The sequence below is a fragment of the Pelophylax lessonae genome, assembly GCF_965119305.1.
Source record: "Pelophylax lessonae genome assembly, chromosome: 9".
Taxonomy (NCBI): Eukaryota; Metazoa; Chordata; class Amphibia; order Anura; family Ranidae; genus Pelophylax; species Pelophylax lessonae.
Window position 1 is genome coordinate 158,951,833 of NC_138776.1, and position 16,948 is coordinate 158,968,780.

Here is a 16,948-nt window from a genome sequence, read left to right on the forward strand (position 1 = left end):
CTATTTCTCTTTCGTTCATTGACGGACACAGCTCCTGATTCTTCTTAACCATTGGGTTATACTTCCCCCTACAGGAGTAGGACGCTAGGCAGGAAAAATCTTGACTACGCCTATGGGCAGTTCCAGGGGGTATACACCCACACTCAGCCATAGGCACTCAGTTTTTTTCTGCCTAGTCAGGAGTAAGGACCTAGTTCCTTGCTAGGATCTCTGATCCTGGCAATTTTTTTTCCTTTTAAATTAATTTTTTCCTATCTTTGCTATTTTGTTCCTGTGAGAATCTACTATCAACTACCAGACTGGGCGACGGACTGTATAATCTAGATCCAGAAGGCCCCCCCCAGGTCTGGCCAGCGAGCACGCGCAGGCCTCAGCTCCGTGCTAGGTCGACCGCGCCCCACTGGACGATGGCTGGCCTGCGAGTTAAATGTCTCGCAAAGACGCATACGACCTGGCCTCGGCCTGAGTCGCAGCATTCTCCTGGCCGACAGCAACCCACATCCCGATGGAGCGGTGGTCTGTCAGTCAGGAGCGGTGCCCATCCTGTTCCTGGTATGGTAATTAGCTGTTCCCCCTCTACCCCCTGGAGGTTTTGGGGTGAACGTGGGCCCCTCCCTGGGATGGTGGGACCCCTGAGTTCCCCTCCCTCCCCGCACAGCCCTAGTGGGAGTTCCCCTGGGAGTTGGTGACTAGGGCATGGATATCCTTTGGGCTCCCTGCTGCAGTTGTTGGGCTGGGGGAGCAGATGGTTTGGCATCAGCGGGTCCGCGCATAATGCGGTCAGATCCGGCCCCATATTTAGGCAGTGGTCGGGAGCTATGCGGGGTGTCCCCAGTGAGGATGGCTGAAGCCACTACCCTCTGTTTGGGCATCCGGCCTCCCCTCCGCTGCCGCTGGGTTGTTGGCTCCACTGAGGCTCGAGCCCAAACGTCTGGGCATCCATAAAAATTTAGGCCGTGGCTTGTGGCCTACTAGGCCATGCGGCCAAGTCGGCCTCTGTTGGGGCTGGGGGGGGGGGGCAGCCCCAGTGAGCCTGGCTGAGATGAGTGCACTAGCAGCTGGGCCTCCACACAAATTAAGGCCACAGCTTGCAGCCTACTAGGCAATGCGGTCAGCTTGGCACGTCCCTTGGAATGGGTGGTGCTGTGGGGACGGTTTAATTTTTGATGGCAACAATGTTGACATTATTGTGTAGGGCACCTACCTCTTTTAGTGCTGCGGGACCATCAGGATACCCTGCGCATCCGCATCATATCTCCTATTGTGTGGGCCTCTACAGAGAGGCTTGGAGGGCGACCCTTGTATTTTGCGGGATCCAGTAGGTGCTCCATTCGTGGGCCCTTTGTCAGCGTCCCCCTTGCGTGATCACAGTCGGCAGCCCTCCCCTGATTGATATGTTTTTCCGGGTGACCTTAGTATATAGCGCCCACCGTCCTCCCCTGCCTCATCTGTCCATCAGACACTGAATCTGTTTCGGCCGCCGTGGGCGGTAGTCACCCTGCTGGGTTTGCGTCCACCCACCCTGAGTGCTCGGACAGTGAGGATGTGTTCGCGCTGGTGGATGCGTCAGAGCGAAAAAATTTCTGACATTTGTGTCGGAGTGAAAAATTTTAAACATGGCGGAGATGCTGCGTCAGAGGCACCGGTCCTTTTTGGCACTTGGTCCTTTTTCCCGCTTACTTTTACAACATTGTCACATAACAGTGGGGTTGTACAAAATGCACCCTAAGCATTTTTTTATGCGGTATGCTTATAAGGACTCCCTGTCTAAAAAGTCGTTTTCAGGTTAAATAAAGCTACCTTACTTCCGGTTGAGGAGTCCTTGGTCTTTAAAGATGTGGTTGATAGGAGAGCCGAGGCTGTGGCCCACCATATGTTTCACTATGGCTGGTTCAGCTTAGGCCGCTATTTACTATTGCCCTGGTGTTGCAAACTCTGACGATCGGGCTAAACTTTTACGTCGGGATCTTTTAAGGGAAATGGCTTTCCCTTGCCTTTGCGGAGCTGGCGGATTAGTTCATCCAGGGGCTACAGTTTATCTGTGATGCCTCTTTGGATGCGGCTCCTTTGATTTTAGGCTGTATCAGCAGTGAACCTTTGGTTATCTGGCTGGCAATGCTGGTCTGCAAACCAGACTTCTAAGAAGGTCTTATCCGATCTCCCCTTTGTGGGGGATCGCCTGTTTAGAGCTTCCTTGGATGACATCATTAGTAGACATGGGCCATTCCTCTCGGGTCATAAGAGGCCTTTTTCGTCCCTTAAGGGATAAAAGTCCTTCAGGGCCTCCCCAGGAAGTTCCAGAAGACCTGGTCTGGCAAGCCACGAGGGGCTCTTCCAGACCTGTGGACAAGGCTTCCTCTGCATGAAGGGGCGTCCTCACTCGTATCTGGGGTGGGGGGACATCTTCGCTGATTTCCGGATCCATGGACCTCTCTGGTAGAGATCAAGTGGATCCACAAAGTCATTCAGTCCAGCTACAAGATTGAGTTCCGGTCTTTTCCTCCAGAAAGGTTCTTCCCTTTCAACCTGCACTTGTCCCCAGATCACTAATGGGGTCACTTTGGGGCAGTGCAAGACTTGTTACTTCATGGGGGGGATTGTCCCGGTTCCGGCTTCGGAATGTTTTCAGGGGTTTTACTCAAACCTGTTTACAGTTCCCTGGAAGGAAGGCAAGGTGCGTCCAATTCTGGACCTCAAGGCGCTAAACTGCAGGTACAGAAGCTCCGAATGGAATCCATCCGCACGGTAGTGGCGTCCCTACATCTGGGGCGTTTTCTTGCTTCTATCGACATCAAGGACGCCTACCCTCACATTCCAATATGTGCCAGTCACCAGCACTTCCTCTGCTTTGCCGTGGGTGAGGAGCATTATCATTTTGTGGCGTTTACCTTTGGTCTCGCCTCCGCTCATCGGGTCTTCACAAAGTGTTGACCCCGGTGCTGGCATTGTTGCGTCAGCAAGGGTTCATGGTACTGGGGTACCTGAATGATCTTCTTCTGTGAGCAGAGACTCCGACTGCTCTGATGGATGCCTTGGAGAATGCTCTGCGATCTCTGAGGGAGTTCGGGTGGTTTCTGAACCTTCAGAAGTCTGCTCTGTTTCTATCCACAAAACTGGATTATCTGGGTGAATTCAGCCTCAGCTAGAGTGTTGCTTTCCCTGGAAAAACTCCAGAAATTGCAGGAGGCAATTCAGCTTCTGTTGTCCAGCAGACGGTCATCCCTCCGGGCTTTCATGCGGGTTCTGTTCCTGATGGTGTCCACCTTCAAAGCGGTTCTGTTTGCAGAGTTCCACATGAGATCTCTGCAAAAAGAGATTCTGGTGAAATGGGACAAGAATCCACAGTCTCTAGAGGTGGCTTTGTTCTCTGGTACTTCAACAGGAAAATCCTTCTTCCCCTTTTGTTCGGGTGGGGAGGCGTCCTTGGCACAGCTTGGACTCAGGGGAGTCTGGACTTGGGAAGAGTCCAGACTGCTGATCAATGTACTGGAACTCTGAGCGATCCCTCTTTGTCTGGATCATTGGACAATTCGTCTTCAGGGGTGTCCGGTACAAATTCAATTGGACAATGCCATAACCATGACCTATGTCAATCACCATGGAGGCACAAGAAGTGTCCTGGCGGGTCGGGAAGTAACCGGCATTCTAAGGTGGGCAGAACGACTGTTTCAGCTCTCTCTGCTGTACACATTCCATTAAAGGTACAGAGGTTTGTGGCATGGTCTCGGAATCATGTGGCCGACGCCGCAGATGCATTAGTGGCTCCTTGGTGCCAGTATTGTCTGATTTATGCTGTATCTTCTACCAAGACTCCTTTACAGGATAGAGGCAGCAAGGGATTCCAATCTTTCTAGTGGCTCCAGACTGGCCTTGCCGATCTTGGTACGCCGATCTGTTATGGCTGGTCGCCGATGCTCCTTCCTCTCAGGAAAGATCTGCTGCCCCAAGGTCCAATCTTCCATTCTGCTTTACAGTGACTGTTTTTATTGGCTTGGCTGTTGAAAGCCAGGTGCTGAAGGATAGAGGTTTGTCTAAATCAGAGAAATTCCTACGCTATTAAAGGTCAGAAAATCTACCTCTAGGAAGATCTACCATCGTACTTGGAAGACGTACATTGTGTGGTTGTGGACTTTTGGGGTTCTCCCTCGCTCCTTTTCAGTGGCTCGGATCTTGGTTTTCCTCCAACGGGGGGGGTTGAGTTGCGACTGGCCTTGAGTACTATCAAGGGCCAGGTTTCGGCCTTGGCAGTTTTCTTTCCTTGGTTACCTTCACTCAGATGATGTTCAAGCAATTCAATGCAAGAATTAACGGGTTATAAGGAGATTCCTGATTTGTCAGAAGAACATGAACTCATATTTGGATTCATACCTGAATAAATATAACGCGAATCACTGGAAATTTATAAAGCCATATATATATATCTTAGGTTAAACCGAATCAGGAGCGAATGGATTCAGTCTATGGACTCCTGATCGTCAGCTGTGTATTCTGAGTCTGTCCACAAGTGCCAGACTTTCTCAAATTTTGGGGCAACCTCGAGACAAATATGTAGCTTTGTATAGGGGTACAATCCTATTGATTAGACACTTCCAGAAGGGTAAATTAGGGGCTACAGCTGATTTCCACTTGAACACTATCGCCTTCCTGGCATAGAATAATAAGAGACCCAGTAGAGTGCGCAGATGTTCACAATCTTTCTAGAGATACTTGTCAAAATAGGAGGGATAAGGAAACACTTTTGCTCTACGAGATAGCTTGTGGGTGCCAAAGGGGACAGTTACCTCCGCCGCAGTCTCAGCTGCATCCTCCATTTTTGAAGTCTCCCACACAGATGTAATCAGTGGGTCAGCTAGCACCTACTCGTGTGCAGCTACAGGTGTGGAGGAATCATCCTCACTATATGATACATCAGAGAGTGTGGCTACAAACCCATAGGGTGGGCAACATCAGGATCTGACGGGAAAGATGAGGCAGGGGAGTGTGGGGGACGATTTTTGCTAGCCTGCTGCCCAAAGGCCACCTCCACCCGGGAAACAAAGGACTCCAAGACCACCATCAGTGCATCAATGGATGACTGGGACCCAGAGGGACCTGCTGCCTCTGAGAGGGGGGTCAGGTGGGGCTCCTTAGACATGCTCCTTAGACTCCGTAATGTAAAAGGTGGAACCTACCACAAAAAGTTTTTAGAACCACTATGGGACTCCCTCACTGCACCGGTAACACCACCGGGGCACCAGCAAGCAGGGCACCCCACAACCTGCAGCAGAGAGAGGGAGGGACCCCACCAGACTCACCACCCCACTAGAGTAGCACAGGTCTGCACCAAAGATAGCTCAGTATCCACATGCAGCGTTCAAGGGAAAAGAAAACACAGAAGTCAACACCAGGGGAAAAGTAGGAGCTACCACCACCAAATTCGCCGCCCAGAGGCTTCACTGTCATGGCAGCCGCTCCTAATGCACGCCGGACCAACCAAACATGGCCACCGCACTACACAAACATGTCCACCGGTCAATAGATTCACACCGGCCCCAAAGAAATTGGGCCGACCACGGTAAAATGGCCACCACACGCAGCATTCACAAAGCTCCTAGGGATCCCTGGCAACAGCCACCACGGAGTTGGGGGATCCGGGCACAGGACCACCATCAGCGACCAGCGTCCCCCCCCCCCCTCCTCACCATTACAGTGCTGCACACTCCTTCCCCTACCATCTGCCAACCAACCGCACTACCCCGGGGAGGGGGGGGGGGGTACCAAGATGGCCCACCAAACAAAAGGGGGGTCTGGGGGGAGAGAGGGGAACCCGCAAGTTGGACTGTCCCAGGGAGGGGCCCGTTTCCACCCCAAACCACATCCGGGAGGGGGGGAGACAGCCACTCGCCATACCAGGAACCAAGCGGGCACCACTCCAGACAGAACCTCCTCACCATTGAAATGGGGGGCTGTCAGCCAGGAGGAATGTTGCGACTCAGGCCAAGACCAGGTCGTATGCAACCTCGCCAAAGCATTTAACTCGCAGGCCAGACCCCATCCAGTGGGGCTATGTCGGGGCCGACCCAGCACGGAGCTCTGGTCTGCACACGCTCTCTGGCCAGACTAGGGGGACCACTGGATCTAGATATCCAGCCCGTCGCCCAGTCCGGCAGTTTATTGTAAATCTCACAGGAACAAAAAAATGCCATGTAAAAAGATAAAAATGCCAAGACCAGAGATCCCAGCAGGGAACTATGTCCTTACTCCTGACTAGAAAGAAAAAAAACTGAAGGACTATAGCAGAGAGGGGGGTGTACACCACCTAGGACTGCCCATAAGCATAGCCAAGTCTTTGTGCCTAGTGTCCTACTCCTGTAGGGGGCAATATAACCATATGGTTTTTAATATGGGGAGCTGTATTCATCAATGAACGAATGAGAAATACAGTTTTTTTTGGTCTCGATATGTTACACCATTTGAATGTAAATTTCAACCAAGACTCAGGCTGGGTTCACACTTATGCGAATTGGATGCGGTTTTCCATCCAATTTGCATGATAGGTGATTGTGACCGGCACTCAATAGAGCTGGTTCACACGTCCGTGGCTACTGCACAGCAGATTGTACAGGGGCCTGTGCATCTTTGGCTCCGTTTCAGGTCCAAATTCAGACAAAAGATCAGGCCAGATTTGTCCCTGAAACAGGGAACAGGGACGCACCAGACCCCTGCTGTGAGCCGCATGTGCTTTAGGTGTGAACCCAGCCTCACGCATTTTTTAACAGGGTTTAAGTGGATAAATGTGAATCTTAGGTGAAAGTTGTGAGAATTTTGCATGAAAACATTTATGAACAGATCCCTTAGACTACTGATGTAAATATAAATGCTTGAAAATACCTGTTTTATATTGTTTCAGTGGCTTCCCTAGTAAACTTTTGATAATGTTGGTGACAGCAATGTTGGCATGCAGACCTGCACCGTAAGCCGTTTTAGGTTCTCTTAAATCTGCACAGTCTCCTATTGCATAAATATTGCTGTATCCTTCCACTTGAAGAAAGTCATTCACCTTAAGAGTTCCATTGCTTGCTACTTTTTCACCTAAATGAGAAACAAATTGCATTATGTTATTGCAAAGCAATGGGTCAGGACAACATACATTTGGCTAATGCTCCATATTGTTTCAGCATTGTGTAAACTGTTCATCTTCTTATTGCTTAAGAAATTCAATCTTGGAAATTCAGAGCTATCGGTGGACCTTGGAGACATGAACTGAGAATTTTCTTTAATATCACTTACCTGTGGCAGGAACTGGTAGGAGTATAATCAAGGTATGTGGGCTTTAACAGTTGGGAGGACAATAAACTGATTGGATGTAAGCAATTTAAGGGTCCATTCACACCAAAGAGCTTTGCTGCAGTGCATCACCTTCATTGCGTGGGTTATTGTGCATTGCATTAAGGCTGCCCATTCTAATGATACTATTAAATGGCAACCACCCCAACCTATAACTGGCCTTTGCAGCAAGAAGCACATGGAAGAGTGACACATGTCAAAAAACAAACAAACAATAATTCCCAGCCCACTTACCAACCAGCCTGCAACAAACTGAATTGTCCGGTCTAACAGTTAATGTTAAAACACGGGGTTTAGTTTGCACACATTTGCAAATACTGTATATGCTTAAGATGCAGATGCCACGTCACAGCACTCCAGTGCACTGCAGTCCTTACTCTATACATTTTGAGAGTCTCCAAAGTTGGAGCACATACAGTCAGGTCCATAAATATTGGGACATTGACACAATTCTAATCTTTTTGGTTCTATACACCACCACAATGGATTTGAAATGAAACTAACAAGATGCAGACTTTCTGCTTTAATTTGAGGGTATTTACATCCAAATCAGGGGAAAGGTGTAGGAATTACAACAGTTTGTATATGTGCCTCCCCCTTTTTAAGGGACCAAAAGTAATGGGACAATTGGCTGCTCAGCTGTTCTATGGCCAGGTGTGTGTTATTCCATCATTATCCCATTTACAAGTAGCAGATAAAAGGTCCAGAGTTCATTTCAAGTGTGCTATTTGCATTTGGAATCTGTTGCAGTCAACTCTCAATATGAGATCCAAAGAGCTGTCACTAGCTGTCACAAAACAAACCCATCAGAGAGATAGCAAAAACATTAGGTGTGGCCAAAATCAACTGTTTGGCACATCCTTAAAAAGAAAGAAGGAGCTCAGCAACACCAAAAGACACAGAAGACCATGGAAAACAACTGTGGTGGATTACTGAAGAATTCTTTCCCTGGTGAAGAAAACACCCTTCACAGCAGTTGGCCAGATCAAGAACACTCTCCAGGAGGTAGGTGTATGTGTGTCGAAGTCAACAATCAAGAGAAGACTTCACCAGAGTGAATACAGAGGGTTCACCACAAGATGTAAACCATTGGTGAGCCTCAAAAACAGGAAGGCCAGATTAGAGTTTGCCAAAAAACATCTAAAAAAGCCTTCACAGTTCTGGAACAACATCCAATGGACAGATGAGACTAAGATCAACTTGTACAAGAGTGATGGGAAGAGAGGAGTATGGAGAAGGAAAGAAACTGCTCATGATCCAAAGCATACCACCTCATCAGTGAAGCATGGTGGTGGTAGTGTCATGGCGTGGGCATGTATGGAACTGGTTCTCTTGTATTTATTGATGATGTGACTGCTGACAAAAGTAGCAGGATGAATTCTGAAGTGTTTCGGGCAATATTATCTGCTCATATTCAGCCAAATGCTTCAGAACTCATTGGAGGGTGCTTTACAGTGCAGATGGACAATGAACCGAAGCATACTGCGAAAGCAACCAAAAAGCTTTTTAAGGAAAAGAAGTGGAATGTTATGCAATGGCCAAGTCAATCACCTGACCTGAATCCGATTGAGCATGCATTTCACTTGCTGAAGACAAAACTGAAGGGAAAATGCCCCAAGAACAAGCAGGAACTGAAGACAGTTGTAGTAGAGGCCTGGCAGAGCATCACCAGGGATGAATCCCTGCGTCTGGTGATGTCTATGCGTTCCAGACTTCAGGCTGTAATTGACTGCAAAGGATTTGCAACCAAGTATTAAAAAGTGAAAGTTTGATTTATGATTGTTAATCTGTCCCATTACTTTTGGTCTCTTAAAAAGTGGGAGGCACATATACAAACTGTTGTAATTCCTACACCGTTCACCTGATTTGGATGTAAATACCCTCAAATTAAAGCTGAAAGTCTGCAGTTAAAGCACATCTTGTTTGTTTAATTTCAAATCCATTGTGGTGGTGTATAGAGCCAAAAAGATTAGAATTGTGTAAATGTCCCAATATTTACGGACCTGACTGTATATGATAATAGATAAAGGGCAGGTATGTCTGGAGGGAGCCCACCCCTCCTTACAGGTACAGGGACACACTGGACACCAAGCAATAGCACAATGGCAGCAAAGGTATCCAGTGCATCCCCTCACCAATTTACTAACAGCACAAACAAATGGAAACCACCCTAACCCATAATTGCCAGCCCATTCTGATAAACCACAAAAGACCAGAAATTGGAGCAGTAACAAGCTTGCCTGATGCAGCACACTGCAACACAGGTTAGTACATTGCGTTGTGGTTTGCTGCAAGGCTCAAATATTGGGAAGGTGTGTTGATATGCTATTCACAATGAATTACACCAGAACACACTAACTCATGTAATGTACATTACTATGCTTTGTGGAAATGTGTGTTACTGCAACAAACTGGTGAGGATAAGCCATAACTGTTAGAGGTGTTAATATGTAATAAAGCAGCTGGTACTGAACAGGTGATCTCCAACAGAGTGTTCAATAACAACCACCATCAATTTTTGTGGATTTCATGCATCAAATGTTAAAATGTTTTTGGGGAAACACAAACACATGCAGATACAGTGTCTACAAGCAAGCACACAGTTACTCCAAAACAGAATGGTTATAATAAAAAGCCTAGGTGTAAAGGAAATTGAAGACCCACCAACCCCTTTGATGGTCATCAGCAAAGTCTGGGCTAGAACTAAGGACATCCCCTTCAACCTGATGCTGCTGATGCTGTTAGAGTTTATTGCGGCCTATGAACAGCACCTCCCAATAATGTACACCTGTACTTAATTGTTTTGCAGGCACACCAGAAAGTATGTCATACAGTCCTGCACAAATCAAACACAATGAATACGATATAATGGATCAAGAGTTGAGAATCTATGTATATACATTCCAGCACCAAACAAACATCCAAGAGTCCAAAGTTTTTAATGATAAAATTGGTCTACAGCAAAGAAAAGCCAACATGTTTCTGGAGCCAAACAGATTCCCCCTTCATTAGGGCTCTAGAATTTTGACAGTGTTTCAAAAGACGCAGATGCCAGTGAATCTTGCACAAGGATTTGCATTTGTTAACCCCTTCTGAAACCTTTTTAAGCAAAAAAACACAGTACAAATTTGTCTGGTATCTGCTTATCAGAGTTTATTTAAGCACAGTCAAAATTTTTGAGCCCTGACAAAAGGGGAGAAAGTGTTTGGCCCCTGAAACATATTGGTCTTTTTCTTCTGCTAGCTATTTCTCTGAGGGACACACGTTTGTGAATTATGTTCACCGTATTTATATATATATAATGCCTATAAAACTCAATAAAGAGCATCTGTGTCTAGTGTCAGTGGAGTTTAATGAAGCAAGCATTCGATGTAGGGGCTACTCTGTTGCCCATTTTAGCAACATACACTGCAGCCAAAGACAGGCAGAGCTCAGCCCTTTCCTATAGTGGATGGATACCATTGTGCTGTAGACAACCACATTCAAACTCATCTAGCACAAATGCTGATTTTATGAATTTTAGCAGCCTAAAGACTGAGTTCATTTTTTTTTCCAGAAAAAAGCCCCAGCAGATATTAAAAGTCGTTGCAGCTTTGTAAAATGTTCATTTAAACAAGTCAGGACCCTGGAGTTGTTGCTTGGACAACAAAACCACTGGATGCTCATTCCCAGCATTACAGTAATGAAAGCCAATAGTTTTTGCAGCCTAGCAACAAGTCAGGACGTGGGGGTTGCCAAATAGGATTTTTTTTTTTTACCCATGCTTCTGAGGGGACTTACAGGTAATACAATTTCCACTTCAGCTCCAGAAGATTTATCCCCTTTTTTGACCAGGCCATTTTTTGTGATACAACACTGCGTTACTTTAACTGACAATTGCACGATCGTGCTGGGCTGTACCCAAATAAAATGTCCTTCTTTTCTCAAAACTTAGAGCTTTCTTTTGGTGGTATTTGATCACCACTGCGGCTTTTATTTTTTGTGCTATAAACAAAAAAAGATTGACAGTTTTGAAAAAAAAAAAAAACAATACTTTTTACTTTCTGCTATAAAACATATCCAATATAAAAAAAAAAAAAGTTTTTTCCTTAGTTTAGGTCAATATGTATTCTGCTACATATATCTGGTTAAAAAACAAAAGAAAAAAACAATAGGTGTATTTTGATTGGTTTGCGCAAACTGGATTTTTCACTTACCGTAAAATCCTTTTCTCTTAGGTTCATTGACTGACGTAGTCCTCTGATGTAAAGCAGTAGGGTATTACCGCCCCCTACAGGAGTAGGACACTAGGCAGAAAGAATTTCTGACTACGCCTATGGGCAGTCCCTGGGGGTATACCCTCTCTCTTCCTGCATAGGATGTCAGTTTTGTATCAAAGCAGTGTCAGAGAAATACACACCAACCCACTCAAAAAAATTTTTTTTGAGGTACTGCGTCTGTCAATTATCCTAAGAGAAAAGGATTTTACAGCAAGTCAAAAATCCAGTTTTCTCTATTGTTCATTGACAGACGCAGTCCTCTGATGCATATCAGTAGGGACATCCCAAAGCAGTACCAAAATGAGGGGTGGGAACCAGAACAAAGAGAAAACAGTCCCCCAAGTCCAACATGGCCAACCAGGCAACACAGGACACCTCAGAACAATCAGAGGAGGTCCACCTGAAAACAAACAGAAAAAAACACCCTGAAGGAAGGCCAAGAGGCCCCCTAAACCGCAGCCTGAAAAACCTTGTGGCCAAAGGAGGCATCCGCAGATGCCATCACATCCACCTTATAAAATTTTGTAAAGGTGTGAACAGACAACCAAGTCGCCGCCTTGCACACCTGAAGCACAGACGCCTGATGGCGAAAAGCCCAAGAAGCACTAAACCTCCGAGTAGAGTGTGCCTTGACAGGGAAGGGTGGAACCTGACCACTAATGGAATAGGCCTGCACCACTGTCTGTCTGATGCATCTGGAAATAGTCACAGCAGACACAGGCAACCCCTTCTTTGGGCCCTCCGTGAGCACAAAGAGCAAGTCAGACTAGCGAAAAGACTCAGTAGATGCCAAATACATCTTGAGCGCTCGAACAACATCCAGGGTATGCAGGGAAAATTCCTTAGGATGTTTTGGCTTAGGACATAAGGAAGGTAACACAATGTCCTCATTTAAGTGAAAACTGGAAAAAATGGATTTTTGTAAGAACTTACCGTAAAATCCTTTTCTCTTAAGCTCATTGACAGACGTAGTCTTCTTGATTCTCAAGAGCTGGGTTATGTTGTCTCCGCAGGAGTAGGACTAGGCAGAATGACAAAACGTTCTGGCTCCACCCTAGGGGGCAGTCCCTGAGGGTATATCCTCCCTCTCTCTGCTACAGGGAATCAGTTCTGTTTAAAGCAGTACAGAGAATTTAACCCAACCCAACTCAATGATAGAGGGGCGGGTACTACGTCTGTCAATGAGCTTAAGAGAAAAGGATTTTACGGTAAGTTCTTACAAAAATCCATTTTTCTCTATCGCTCATTGACAGACGTAGTCTTCTTGATTCTCAAGAGCTGGGACATCCAGAAGCAGTGCCACAAATGAGGGGTGGGATTGACAAAATCAAATCCAATCTAGTAGGCCCAACCGGTGCCAAACTAGAAGTTTTAAAGGCTCATTATAAACAAAGAATGAGACTAAAAGAAAAAATTTTCCAACGGAAAAAAACCCTCGAGGTAGACCACTGGTCTCCTCAAATTGCGGCCTGCAAAACCTTGCGGCCAAATGAGGCATCAGACGATGCCATTACATCAACTTTATAATGTTAAGAGAAGGTATGCACCGACGACCAGGTAGCCGCCTTGCACACCTGGACCACTGACGCCTGATGGCGAAAGGCCCATGACGCACTAAGTGCCCGAGTGGAGTGCGCCTTAACAGGGAACGGGGGCTCCCGACCCTTAATAGAATAAGCCTGCACTACCGTCTGTCTGATCCATCTGGAAATGGTCGCGGCAGATGCAGGCAACCCCTTTTTGGGTCCATCTGGGATCACAAAAAGTGAATCCGTCTTGCGAAACGAATCTGTCGTTTTCAAGTATACCCTGATCGCCCGGACCACATCCAAGGAGTGCAAAGCAAATTCCCGAGGATGACTGGGCTTAGGACACAGGGAAGGTAATACAATTTCTTCATTCAGATGAAATTCTGAAACCACTTTTGGTAGGAAGGATGGATTCGGACGAAGAACCACCTTATCTCTATGAACCACCAGATATGGTGAACGACAAGATAATGCGGCCAGTTCTGACACCCTGCGTGCAGAAGTAATAGCCACCAAGAAGGCCACCTTCTGGGACAACGTGGGTAGAGGAATCTCCCTAATATCTTCAAAGGGAGGTTTCTGAAGAACCGACAACACTAAATTAAGATCCCAGGGGGGTAACGGCGCGTGCACTGGCGGAGCCAGATGTCGCACCCCCTGGATGAAATTCCGCACCAAGGAATGAGTAGCCAAAGGCTTCTGAAAGAAGATAGCTAATGCTGAGACCTGACCCTTGATAGTACTCAAGGCCAGTTTCTGCTCAACCCCTTGTTGCAGAAAAGCCAATATTCGACTAATCGAATAAGACCGAGGACGGAACCCCAAAGGTTCACACCATGCAATGTAGGACTTCCACGTGCGATGATAAATCTTTCTGGAAGTCGCTTTCCTTGCTTCAACTAGAGTAGGAATAACTGAAGCTGACAAACCTTTGTCCTTCAGCACCTGGGTCTCAATAGCCAGGCCGTTAAAGCCAGCGATCGTAAAGCAGGATGGAAGATCGGTCCCTGAGACAGTAGATCCTCCCTGAGAGGAAGTCTCCATGGGACGTCCGCCACCAGTCTGACCATGTCGGCGTACCAAGCTCGACGAGGCCAGTCCGGAGCTACCAGGATTACTGGGATTCCTTCCTCCTCTACCCTGCGAAGAAGTCTTGGCAGTAACGCGAGAGGAGGGAAGGCATATATTAGCTGGTATTGCCCCCACGGGGCGATCAGTGCGTCTGCGGTTTCTGCTAGAGGATCGCGGGAGCGAGCCACGAATCTCTGAACTTTCCTGTTGAATCGTGATGCCAACAGATCCACATCCGGGGTGCCCCACCGTAGGCACAACTGGTGGAAAACGTCTGGATGGAGGGACCATTCCCCCTGATCCAGGGTCTGACGGCTGAGATAATCTGCCTGCCAATTCTCCACCCCCGGAATGAACACCGCAGAGATTGCTGGAACAAATCGTTCCGCCCAGCGAAGAATGCAAGCCACTTCTTTGGCCGCTCGGACACTCTTGGTGCCCCCCTGATGATTGACATAAGCCACGGCCGTGGCATTGTCCGACTGGATCCGAACCGGGCTGCCCTGGAGCTGCTCGGTCCAGTGAATCAGACAAAGTCTGATCGCTCTCAGTTCCAATACATTTATCGGTAATCTGGATTCTTCCGGGGACCAAAGTCCCTGGACAGATAACTGACCGAGAATTCCTCCCCATCCGGATAGACTGGCATCCGTGGTCACTATCGTCCAATATATTGGCAGAAATGACTTTCCCTGGCTGAGCATTGGAGACCGAAGCCACCAAACCAGAGACTCTCTGGTCTGTTTGCTCAATCGGATCTGATTGTCCAGGGATTCCGGATTCCGATTCCATCTGAGAAGAATCTCTTGCTGAAGAATTCGGGTATGGGACTGGGCAAATGGGACTGCTTCGAATGAAGCCACCATCAACCCCAGAACCCTCATGCAAGTCCGAAGGGAAGACCAGCTGTTTGACAGTAACAACTGGACTGCTGATTGAATCTTTCGGAGTTTCCCTACCGGAAGGAAAACTCTTGTCCTGACTGTGTCTAGAATTAGACCCAGATATTCGAGCCTCTGGGTGGGAACCAGAAATGACTTTTGCTGGTTCACCAGCCACCCGAATTCCTGTAAAGAAATCATAGTAATTTCTATGTTTTGTAGCAAGGTCTGAGGAGACTCTGCATGAAGATCGTCTAGGTAACCTAGAATCGATATACCTCTTTGGCGCAGAAGTGCCAACATTGGGGCCAACACCTTTGTGAAGACCCGCGGAGCCGTGGCGAGACCGAAAGGTAACGCCACAAACTGATAGTGGTTCTCCTCTACGGAAAAGCGTAGAAAACGGTGATGTCCTGCGAAAATGGGAATGTGAAGATAGGCGTCCTTGATGTCTATGGACGCTAGGACATCCCCTGGATGCAGGAAGGCTGCTACCGTGCGAATGGACTCCATTCTGAATCTTCTTATGTTGACGAAAGAATTGAGCGCTCTTAAGTCCAGAATTGGACGCACTTTGCCCTCTTTCCTGGGTATTGTAAACAGGTTTGAATAAAACCCTTGAAACCGTTCTGTCCAAGGAACGTGGACTACCACTCCTTGTTGTAGTAGATCTGTGACTGCTCTCCGCAGATCTTCTAGACGATCCGGAGATAGTCGGATATTGGAAGGGAAGAATCGCGCCGGTGGGAGAGATCGAAACTCGATCTTGTACCCTGACTTTATGACTTCGCAAACCCATTTGTCCGGGATTCTGGAAAGCCATGGATCCGGGAACCGGCGAAGACGTCCCCCCACCCCAGTTATGGGTGGGGGCGCACCTTCAGGCTTTGGATGGTTTATCTTCAGGTCTGGAGGGGGCGGGCTTTTGCTTGCCCGACCAACGACCCCTGACGCCTCCTGCAGGAGCTTTGGAGGACTTAGTTTTTTCACCCGCTGGACGAAAAAACCTCTTGTGAGCAGAAAAAGAAGGCCCTCGTCTTTGACGAGTTCCTCTACCTTTAAAATTTTGCGGTAAAAAGGTGCTTTTTCCACCGGTGAGATCCTTAATGATCTCATCTAAGTTGGCTCCAAATAGACGCTCTCCTGAAAAGGGGATATTAGCCAATGCTTTTTTGGAACCTTGGTCGGCTAACCAACCTTTTAGCCACAGTGTACGCCTGAGAACCACTGCTGAGACTGATGCTCGCGCCATTAATGGAGTGGCGTCTAACGCCGCATCACATACAAACTGTAACCCCTGTATCATTTGTTCCAACAAATCTGATACCGCCTGAGGGACTTCTTCTAAGTCCCGGCGTAACCACTTGGTCCATTCAGTTACAGCCTGCGAAACCAGACCAATAGCAATTATTGGCCTGAAAGCTGATCCAATCAAGGAAAACATGGTGCGAGACATAGCTTCTATCTTGCGATCCACTGGATCTTTAAAAGACGGAGCGTCTTCTAAAGGAATAACCGTGGCTTTATTCAATCTAGCAATAGGTGAATCCACCACAGGTGGTTCTGTCCATTTCTTAATAAGGGTTTCCTCAAACGGATAACGCCTGTCAATGCGTTTAGAAATATTAAAAGTGCGTTTTGGCAGACGCCATTCTTCATCGATTGGATTGCCAAAACATTTGGGCAATGGAAAAACCTTTGCTACTTTGATGCGCTTTTTAGTCCCAAAGGGGATCTCAGTTTCAGCTATTTCTGATGGAATACCCTGTAACCTTAAAGTCTCTTGAACAGATACAATGAGTGCGTTTACCAACGCTTCCTCTCGGGCTATGGCGGATGCCGAAACATCCTCCTCACTGTCTGAAGAGACAGGACCCGAGAC

At 47.3% G+C, this 16,948-nt stretch overlaps 1 protein-coding gene across 1 annotated transcript in view; it reads right to left on the bottom strand.

Moving 5' to 3' along the window:
• The window catches only part of AIFM2 (AIF family member 2), a 65,503-nt gene that overhangs the window by 2,355 nt on the left and 46,200 nt on the right, over positions 1-16,948 (bottom strand). The window contains exon 7 of the mRNA XM_082268012.1: positions 6,871-7,071. Coding sequence (XP_082124138.1) covers positions 6,871-7,071 — 201 coding nt within the window. The remainder of the gene's footprint in view (positions 1-6,870; positions 7,072-16,948) is intronic.